Here is a 9,707-nt window from a genome sequence, read left to right as displayed (position 1 = left end):
CTCTATATAACTGAAAGAACATTCTCTCCAGTGCAAAAGTGGGTGATAAAGAAGGTCAATCATGGGAATCATTAGTTTAATCCCCACCAAATTTCCCTCTTTACGTGCCTTGAATCGCACCCCTAATCATCATCACTAAACTCCTTTAAACCGCATGAATAAAAACAGACTTTTGGAGCAGCAGCATGAGCATGACATGAAAGACCAGCACACTAGTGCACTCGTACCGACTGAACTCAAGATTGAGGTGGGGAGGAGTTGCCGTAGAGCAAGGGACACGTTCGCGCGGCCGTATCCTCCGCCCTTTTGACCGCTCGCTCGGTGGCTTCGGCGGACAGCGAGACGTACGGGGACGACCGGTATCGGCGTGCTCAGCTACAGCCAGCCACCGAGGGAGACAGTGGGAGCTTGAGGCTTGGCTTGCTTTCAAGTCAAGTCGTTGGCATTTGGCACCACCTCTCCCGCCTGTATCTTTCTCTCCAGAGCTCGCAGGATCCTATCATTTTAGCTTGGTGAATGCACGTCCCATCATGAGCCGCATCATGGGCTGCGGTTGTGGTGCCGGTGGTTGCCTTGCGCTCCACAGCTTTTGCTGAGCACCTAAAACCGCACCTCGCCCCCCTGCGAGCCCGATCGGCTCACTTCTTGCGTCCGTCCGTGCGTGCGTGCGTGCGTGCGTGCATGGAGGAAGCTGGTGGGTGTGCGAGGATGGGTCTGAGAGGGGTGCTGCTCGCTCTGGCCTTGCTGCTCTCGGTGTGCGTGCGAGCAAGCCATGGACTCACGGACAGCCAGGACAGTGAGTACCCTGCCTCATCCATTCTTGCTTAGTTTCACAACTAGTACAATTCATCGATGATGAGACAAGAATTTTGAGCTCTTCTCCTCTTTCTTTACCCAAGTAGTATAACTCACGTGTGCTAACTCTACTACCTTGAGTCGATCGCAGCTTCTGTTCTCCGAGCGCTAATGGATCAGTGGCAGAACTCGCCGCCGACATGGGGACAGTCTGATGATCCCTGCGGTGTTTCGCCATGGGATGGGGTGACATGCAGCAACAACAGGGTGATCTCCATGTAAGTGTCGGCAAAGCTCGACAAGAATTTCACTGCAACTTCCGCCAAAGTGCCAGGTCAACAAAACTTACCATTATTATACAACCGTGTCTTTCAGAAAAGTGTCAACCATGGGCATCAAAGGACTTCTAGCTGCTGACATCGGGCAGCTGACCGAGCTGCAATCCCTGTATGTAGCGGCAGAGCACTAGAGTGTCAAGCTAAACCTTTTCTTCAACATAATCCCTCTTCTTGCAGCTCTGCTTGCATTACTGAGCCATGACATGAGCAATTCTATGTGTATGCAGGGACCTGTCATTCAACAAAGACCTTGGAGGTGTGCTCACTCCGACCATCGGTAATTTGAAGCAGCTTGCAACCTTGTAAGTTTCTAAACGTGCACGGCCTTCTTGTTTTCGGTTAGGTTATGTCACTATGCTCATGTCTTGTACTTTGTGCCGCATGGTTTGAAGGATTCTGGCAGGTTGCAGCTTTCACGGCAACATCCCTGATGAGCTAGGGAATCTTCCCAACCTATCTTACATGTAAGAGATTCACTGGTGCCCCACAGATGATACTGCACATTTGTGCCACTGTGATTCAGTTTTTGCAGGAAAAAAATGACATTGATCAAACTCTATTTCAGGGCTCTGAACTCGAATCAGTTCTCTGGAAAAATACCAGCATCTCTGGGCAATCTCTCCAGCCTCTATTGGTTTGATGTCGCCGACAATCAGCTGACTGGCCCATTGCCAATCTCATCAAACGGGGGAATGGGTCTAGACAAGCTTACAAAAACCAAACACTTGTAGGTTATACAAGTTGTTTTTTTTGGGGGGGTATTGTCATTTCTGAAGCAGAGATGAGAAGTGGAACGTATCTCTAACCGTACTGTTTCTGGTGATCTGTAGCCACTTCAATAAGAACCAATTGTCTGGTCCCATCCCAGATGCTCTCTTCAGCCCTGAGATGACACTGATTCATCTGTGAGTTCCCGAAGCCCTCTCTGCCTATAGATTCATCTTTCTCCTGCTTCGCGACATGTGTGCTGACACCTCAAGATATTCGGTGCAGGCTTTTCGATGGAAATAAATTCACCGGTGACATCCCGGACTCTCTTGGGTTTGTTAGTACACTCGAAGTTGTGTAAGTGTCCTTGTCAGACGAAACTCTGCCCAATTCATCTTATTTTGTTGGATGGTCTGCCAGATATGAATCTTCTATATGTTTGTTTGGACAGACGGCTGGATAGAAATTCCCTCTCCGGCCCAGTTCCAGCGAACCTGAATAACCTCACCAAAGTAAACGAGCTGTAAGTTGTCTACGATGCACTGTGTAAGTAAGTGCAAGTACAAAGCTATAGCCATTGTAAGCACATTATCTTCATATATGTTTCAGCAACTTAGCCAACAACCAGCTTAACGGACCGTTGCCCAATCTATCTGGGATGACTCTTCTCAATTATGTGTAAGCACTAAGCAATTTACACCGCAGAAGATTTCTGCTGCTAATTTGTTCGAACCACCAGGCTTGATCTGATAGTAATTCATCTGGTCTAATTGCACCGCAGCGATCTGAGCAACAACACATTTGATCCTTCCCCGAGCCCGCAGTGGTTTTGGAAGTTGCCACAGCTCTCAGCTCTGTAAGTTCCCCTGAAATAACTTTGCAACTTCACAGTATATATGCTTGGATGGCTAAATCTGACAGTGTCTTGTGATGCCAAACCAAGGATCATACAATCCGGAAGACTCTACGGCACGGTGCCGATGAAGCTGTTCAGCAGCCCGCAGCTGCAGCAAGTGTAAATTCGCGCAAAAACCTTGTCTGCATTTTTTCTTTGCACCAAAAAATGGTGAAACTGGTGGGTCTTTGTGGCGAATCTGACAAGGCCTCTTTGCAGGATCCTGGACGGCAACGCGTTCAATGGCACCCTCGACCTGGGGAGGAGCATCAGCAGCGAGCTGAGCATGGTGAGCTTCAAGGACAACGACTTCTCCTCCGTCACGGTGACCTCCAGCTACAACGGCACGCTCGCGTGAGTACCAAGATAGCAGTGGCCAATTCCGGTTTCCAGACAGTGGCAGTGCTGCCATCTTACTTACAAACTCCTGCCACGGCATGGCATCGTTCAGGCTGGCCGGGAACCCGGTGTGCGACCACCTGCCGAACACGGCGTACTGCAACGTGACGCAGCACGCGCCTTCGCCGGCGTACACGACGAGTCTGGTGAAGTGCTTCTCGGGGGCGTGCCCGCCGGAGCAGAGCATGAGCCCGCAGAGCTGCGGGTGCGCGTACCCGTACCAGGGGGTGATGTACTTCCGCGCGCCCTTCTTCGCGGACGTGGGCAACGGCACTGCGTTCCAGGAGCTGGAGAGCAAGCTGTGGACCAAGCTGGAGCTCTCCCCGGGCTCCGTGGCCCTGCAGGACCCCTTCTTCAACAGCGACTCCTACATGCAGGTCCAGGTGAAGCTCTTCCCTTCGGGCGGGCCCTACTTCAACCGCACCGAGGTGATGCGCATCGGCTTCGACCTCAGCAACCAGACCTTCAAGCCGCCCAAGGAGTTCGGCCCCTACTACTTCATCGCCTCCCCGTACCCCTTCCCAGGTCACCAGCGAACAACGATAATACCTTTTACCTGTTGTTTGCTCAACCTTTGAGTACGTACGTATGTGGCTGAGTGAGATACCACCATGTGGGATGTGTGGCTTGCAGATCGGAACGGGCCGGCGTCCAAGAGCAAGGGCGCCATCATCGGGATCGCGGTTGGCTGCGGCGTCCTGCTCATCGCGCTCGTCGGAGCTGCCGTCTACGCGTTCATGCAGAGGCGGCGCGCGCAGAAGGCCACGGAAGAGCTTGGCGGGCCTTTCGGTACGCCTTCTCTTAAAATAAACTTGTCAGAGAACTGAAAGCATTTTCTTCACCGGCCGGCCGGACGAGTACGAGTGAAGTGAAAGTGGTGGTGCTGCAGCGTCGTGGGCTCGGAGCGAGGAGCGGGGCGGCGCGCCGCGGCTGAAAGGGGCGAGGTGGTTCTCGTGCGAGGAGCTGAAGCGGAGCACCAACAACTTCGCGGAGGCCAACGAGCTGGGGTACGGAGGGTACGGCAAGGTGTACAGGGGCATGCTGCCCAACGGGCAGTTCATCGCCATCAAGAAGGCGCAGCAAGGTTCCATGCAGGGCGGGCACGAGTTCAAGACCGAGATCGAGCTGCTCTCCCGGGTGCACCACAAGAACCTCGTCGGCCTCGTCGGCTTCTGCTTCGAGCAGGGCGAGCAGATGCTCGTCTACGAGTACATGTCCGCCGGCACGCTGCGCGACAGCCTCACCGGTAAGCCTTCCTCTCGTCTTGTCTCGTCTCGATAACCATATCAAGTCAAGTACAAGTCCGGCAACCTTCCGCCCGTGGCTGCAGGGAAGAGCGGCCTGCATCTCGACTGGAAGAAGCGGCTCCGGGTGGCGCTGGGCGCGGCCCGCGGCCTCGCCTACCTGCATGAGCTCGCCGACCCGCCCATCATCCACCGGGACGTCAAGTCCAGCAACATCCTCATGGACGAGCACCTCACCGCCAAGGTCGCCGACTTCGGCCTCTCCAAATTAGTGTCTGATAGCGACAAGGGGCACGTCAGCACCCAAGTCAAAGGAACGCTGGTAAGACTCAGTGATCGGCTCAGGCATTCATCCCTGCAGTTGCACATGTTCCTTCCAGAGTTCCAGTGAATGTGACTTGGTGTGTTTTTTGTTCTTCGCCTGCAGGGTTATCTGGACCCCGAGTACTACATGTCCCAGCAACTCACCGAGAAGAGCGACGTCTACAGCTTCGGTGTGGTCATGCTCGAGCTGATCATCGCCAGGCAGCCGATCGAAAAGGGGAAGTACATCGTCAGGGAGGCCAAGAGGGTTTTCGACGCTGCCGACGCCGAGTTCTGCGGCCTCAGGGGCATGATAGACTCCAGGATCATGAACACCAACCATCTCGCCGCGTTCAGCAAGTTCGTGCAGCTGGCCCTCCGGTGCGTGGAGGAGGGCGCCGCCGCCCGACCTTCGATGAGCGACGTCGTCAAGGAGATCGAGATGATGCTGCAGAGCGAGGGGCTCAGCAGCGCCTCGACATCCGCCTCCACGTCTGCGACGGACTTTGACGTCACTAAAAGCGCTCCTCGCCACCCTTACAACGACCCTCTCCCAAAGAAGGAGAAGGACATGAGCACAGACTCATTCGACGACTACAGCGGAGGATATTCCTTCCAGTCAAAGGTCGAACCAAAGTAGCTGGTTTCTGGTAGGGTTTCTATGCTGGCCGAACCATTTTCTTCCTCCTCAGCAAGTAGCTTGCCTAATACTATGTCGAGATGTGAAGAATTTTTATTCTATGTGATTTACCATTAGCACTCTCTTATTAGAGTGATTTTGTATGGCGATTGGCGATGTTCTAATCAAAACGTTGTTACTTACGGCTAACACCGCCAGGGCCACCAAACAAACAGTTCTGAATGAGTACTTATACCCTACTAATAGGGGGGAAATCCTATTTATGGTATTAGATTGGTCCTAACTTTTGCCAGACGAGTTCATTGCACGGAAGAATGCTTCTTGTTTCATCACACACAAAAATGTTTTGAGCGCACTACATTTGTTGCATGAAAACATCTCAGAAATAATGTTATGATACAGCAATTTCTATGTTGCACATGTACAAAAAACACTGTTGCGGCACAAGTGCCATGTTTCATTGCTAGTCCAATTCTATGTCAGGAATTTGGATCAGATTACCAGTCCTAAGTTCTCCCCCGATAGTGCAATTAAACAGGCACACTGACTCGACAACTAACAAGACATCTATCTATGTTGTATTTCCTGAGGGATAATACTATCAGATTTGCTGCAAAAGCTAATGCCGCCGCCGCATAGCTTGCATTTTGCTATCTAGTTTTATCATACAACCGAACATAGGATAATTCTTAAACACAATTTACTGGTCGTATAAAATTTATTCGTATCTGCTCCACATGCAAAGATTTCATCCATTTCATAAAAAGTGAATCAATTCCGTTACAGAAGGAACACACTCAAGGTTACAATGGTACAATGACTATTTTCTGTAAAATTAGCTGTCAAAATTTCCAATCATAGGTCCTTCTTGCTACCTACAGGTCTAGGGTGGAAGTCCAACATCCATTGCTTATAATTTGTGTACAGGGTCAAAATAATAAACTGTGAGAAGCAGATGAACATTATCAGTGCTTCAAAGAGGAAGGGATACCTCTTTGGAGGCTCTATTTGCAGGTACACAGTGTGAAGCAAGATCGAGCATAACAATGGCAGGCTCAGAACTGCCATTGTTCCAGACGAAATGTTCGTCCCCTTTCCATAGTTTCCACCAGGTGAGTAGTAAATAAGAACGAATAATCCAAGAACAGCTATATATTGTAGAAGAAGCTGATCACGGCAGATAAGCGGGTACATCGAAAAAAGTGCATAGTACGTGAACCATCCATGCAGGTGAGGTTCGTGTAATGCTAAAAGGCTTGCGGGTAAAAGAGGAAGCAAAATTGATTTCTCGTGCACTGCAATTATAAAACAAAGAAACACGAAGATCAAAGAAACATCACATATACTTGCAACAAAAAGAGTATCAACCCAGCAGTAGAACATACCTTGGTACGAGAATAGATAGAAAGAGAACGAGCTGTTCAACAGAGAATAGAGGAAGCCAAGATTACTTGGTGACTTGACTTGCTGAATAAATGAAGGCAAGAAAGCCAGGATGGTAGCAGAAAGACTCATAAGTTTCAGCGGCTTTATTGCGTACAATCGCTTCCACTTGATAAGAACTGAGGTGGTACACCAGAAATTTGCAACATAATCCTCATATAAACCCCTCTCAAACGGAGCCAATCGAGAGATTACCTGACAGTGGAATTAACATGTTTAGTGAACTGAGCCAATTATATATAGAATAAGCTTCATTGGTGAATTGACCAGCTCAGTAAGGAGACCACTACATTTTAGTTGAACAAGATTTCTTCAGTATAGACTAGTTTGCTTGAACAACAAAATAACCAGATCACACATGCAGCAATTACCTGCATGGCAGCCTCATAAGAATGCAAATAAGGCCACCAAACAAGAGCAAAAGTTCCCAGTACAACAAAACCAAGTTTCATGATCTCAACAATTGGACACTTCCGCTTCAGGCATTTTCCAAGAAGATGCCCAAAAAAAGCTGGCGCAAAGTACATGCTCATCTGCAATATATCAAACATGGCCAATGAATTTATAGAATCACAATATTTTGAAAAGCTCTATATGAACAGGGAGAGGCGCAGGTTAGTTTTATGGAAGTAGTGCAGGAAACTGTAGTGGATAAAAATCCATGCAAGACTTGTAACTGATTCAGCAGGTTTACTCTATTTCCCATCAAAGTAAGTGGGACAATTAATGGATTCACTCCCAATTTCCATCTCTAGCAGCCCATTATATTGCCAGCTTGAGCTAGTTGGAAATTCAGCTAGTAGCCCTCAAAAGTTGAGTACTCCTAAGAATTGTACCAACACTGCATGCACTTTTCGTGACAGCCTACTCTATTTGTATTACTTTGGGATTGTCTCTTACAGGTCTGTGGCTACTGGCATTCACTGTTGATGCTACTGCCACTCGTGATCACTGACTTTGTCATTCATGCTAGCAGTCGCTTGGGTTAAGTTAGTATCCACTATACACCCCAGGAACCCCCTTTGGGAATCTGTGGGGTTTGCAAAGGCAAAGATCTCTAAGATGTATGGCCTATATCATGTTTGTTGCCGAAGCTTGAGAGTAAGAAATAATTTTAAAGAGTAAAGGCAGTTTCATCTCCCTGGAGATAAAACAAATATATTTATCTTTGTTCCAGATAAGGAAGAACCTGCTTATGGTTAATTGCAAGACTGAAGAGAGCAGCAGCAACAAGTTCGTTCCTCGACAGAATACCAGCAATCGCCCCGAGTGTCAGCCCAAGACTGATGCAGTTATACTGAAACAAAAGGACAATCCGTCATTGTGTAACACACTGAGCAATGCAGTCAACACTATTTTGGCCTGCTCCAATGCACATAGACCACTAGTATAATCCCCACCTGAAAATGGCCGTGGTCGATCAGTACTAAACACGGGTTGAGAAGAACCATGGCGAGCAGCCACATCCACCCCTCTCGCCTCTCCCCACTACCGCCAACCCCATCCTTGATGTACGCCCACACGAACCATAGCGCCGCGGGGAAGAACACCATGAGATCAGACGAGAGTACTGTCCACCGCATAAGCAACTTCCTGCAGGAAACAGACCACAGAGACTTGAAACAGACACGGAGTTCTGCGCACCACGATGTGCTAAATGTTAGTGCAGAGGGGCGCGTACGATTCGTGGGACTCAAACCCGCGAGAGGATCGGAGGGCGACGGCGTCGGGGAGGGAGGCGTTGATGAGGCGGGCGTGGAGCCGGCTCTGGTAGGCGGAGAGGGGCGGGTAGTCGAGGCCCCAGTAAGCGAGGTCGTTGTCGGAGGTGTTGCGGTACCAGTCGGAGGAGGGGAGGTGGAGGGTGAGCTCCATCCAGTGCCGCTGAGCCTCGTAGTCGCCGAATTTGGGTGCTGCGCCCTGACCCGAGTAGGGTCCGACGGAGACAAGCGCGCGGAGAAGGAGGGCAGCGAAGGAGATAAGGAGGGCAGTGGCGAGCGGCGGCGCTGAGGGTTGCCATGGGAGCCGGGCGGCGACCGATGGATCTGGGGCGGAGTTCCGGGACTTCTTCGGCTTCGCCATGGGCGGCTTTGCTTCCGGCAGATCTTGGTGTCGACTTGATTAGTTGCTGGTGGTTTACCGTACGCATATAATCTTATTTTTTTTCTACTCCGGCTCTGGTGGTTTACCGTAGTATTCTGAATGGACCTTTAATTCGTATATTGCGAACTCGTAAGTCTATACTGAATTCTGCCGGATATATTAGCACTTTTTCGATTAATTTAATTTTTAAGTAAATCATATTTTTTTCAAAAAAGATCAGATCTATTATAAAGATTCACCGGAAGTTTAGAACACCACAAACATAATAAAAATTACATCGAGATCCATGAATCATCGAATGACCATTGTCATCGCCAGAACGAGCCGTCGACGCGCCGTTGTCGCCATTCCCATACCGAAACCGGTTTGACCTTGTCAATGACAGTCAGGAAGTCTTCGTGCACGTGCCCCTAAAGACCAGTGCCCTGGAGCCGCAGTCGTCATCTTTTAATCCTTGAGTCAATTTGAAGAACCTAACACCAAATATCGCCGTTACGTACGCACGGCTAACCTTGCCGCCCCAAAGAGCTAGTAGGATTCTATGCCGGAGCTCCGTCTAATACGTCCCAACGGACGAACTTGAGGAGGATCGGACCACCATCCGTCCAAACGTCGCCTCTGCGAGGACTAAAACCCTACCTATCTACTAGCGGGAGTCAAGACACCAGGATTCTCCTCCCCACCACCAGCAGCCGGAGCGGCAGCCGGGGGAGGCGAATCCACGGGTTCACCGGAGAAGATGGAGGGAAGGAAGGTTTTGCAAAGTCGCCTTGAGAGAGAGGAAAAATTGTCTTTACTATAATCTTAAGTAAATCATCAACATGTTATTATCAGTATAGAGC

General features: G+C 49.8%; 2 protein-coding genes across 2 annotated transcripts; one reads left to right on the top strand and one right to left on the bottom strand.

The window, feature by feature from the left end:
- Positions 1–499: 499 nt before the first annotated feature.
- Positions 500–5,511, top strand: LOC125551533 (Leucine-rich repeat protein kinase family protein). The gene is made up of 18 exons (XM_048714791.2): positions 500–796; positions 947–1,073; positions 1,171–1,242; positions 1,361–1,435; positions 1,526–1,597; positions 1,699–1,860; positions 1,964–2,038; positions 2,127–2,198; positions 2,293–2,364; positions 2,451–2,519; positions 2,623–2,697; positions 2,785–2,856; positions 2,956–3,090; positions 3,188–3,660; positions 3,769–3,924; positions 4,025–4,381; positions 4,466–4,701; positions 4,807–5,511. The coding sequence occupies exons 1-18, from the start codon at positions 682–684 to the stop codon at positions 5,320–5,322; spliced, it is 2,931 nt and encodes a 976-aa protein (XP_048570748.2). The 5' UTR covers positions 500–681; the 3' UTR covers positions 5,323–5,511.
- Positions 5,512–6,054: 543 nt separating this feature from the next.
- LOC125551534 (ALG6, ALG8 glycosyltransferase family) lies at positions 6,055–8,912 on the bottom strand. Its single transcript, XM_048714792.2, has 6 exons — positions 8,447–8,912; positions 8,166–8,358; positions 7,955–8,062; positions 7,137–7,298; positions 6,708–6,960; positions 6,055–6,617 (listed from the first exon to the last, which is right to left on the bottom strand). The coding sequence occupies exons 1-6, from the start codon at positions 8,842–8,844 to the stop codon at positions 6,178–6,180; spliced, it is 1,554 nt and encodes a 517-aa protein (XP_048570749.1). The 5' UTR covers positions 8,845–8,912; the 3' UTR covers positions 6,055–6,177.
- Positions 8,913–9,707: the final 795 nt, after the last annotated feature.

This window comes from Triticum urartu, chromosome 4A, assembly GCF_056163025.1.
Source record: "Triticum urartu cultivar PI428250 chromosome 4A, HENAU_Tu73, whole genome shotgun sequence".
Taxonomy (NCBI): domain Eukaryota; kingdom Viridiplantae; phylum Streptophyta; class Magnoliopsida; order Poales; family Poaceae; genus Triticum; species Triticum urartu.
The sequence above is the reverse complement of the archived record's forward strand: the minus strand, read 5'-3'. Positions and strand labels throughout refer to the sequence as shown.

Bases quoted from the DNA above. Each gene is read 5' to 3' on its own strand.
- LOC125551533 (XM_048714791.2), top strand. From the start codon at position 682: ATGGAGGAAGCTGGTGGGTGTGCGAGGATGGGTCTGAGAGGGGTGCTG. The intron at 1,074-1,170 runs GTAAGTGTCGGC...CGTGTCTTTCAG, and splicing joins AACAACAGGGTGATCTCCAT to AAAAGTGTCAACCATGGGCA. The intron at 2,365-2,450 runs GTAAGTTGTCTA...TATATGTTTCAG, and splicing joins CTCACCAAAGTAAACGAGCT to CAACTTAGCCAACAACCAGC.
- LOC125551534 (XM_048714792.2), bottom strand. From the start codon at position 8,844: ATGGCGAAGCCGAAGAAGTCCCGGAACTCCGCCCCAGATCCATCGGTC. The intron at 8,359-8,446 runs GTACGCGCCCCT...TGTTTCCTGCAG, and splicing joins GGGTTTGAGTCCCACGAATC to GAAGTTGCTTATGCGGTGGA. The intron at 7,299-7,954 runs GTTCTTCCTTAT...GATATATTGCAG, and splicing joins TTGCAATTAACCATAAGCAG to ATGAGCATGTACTTTGCGCC.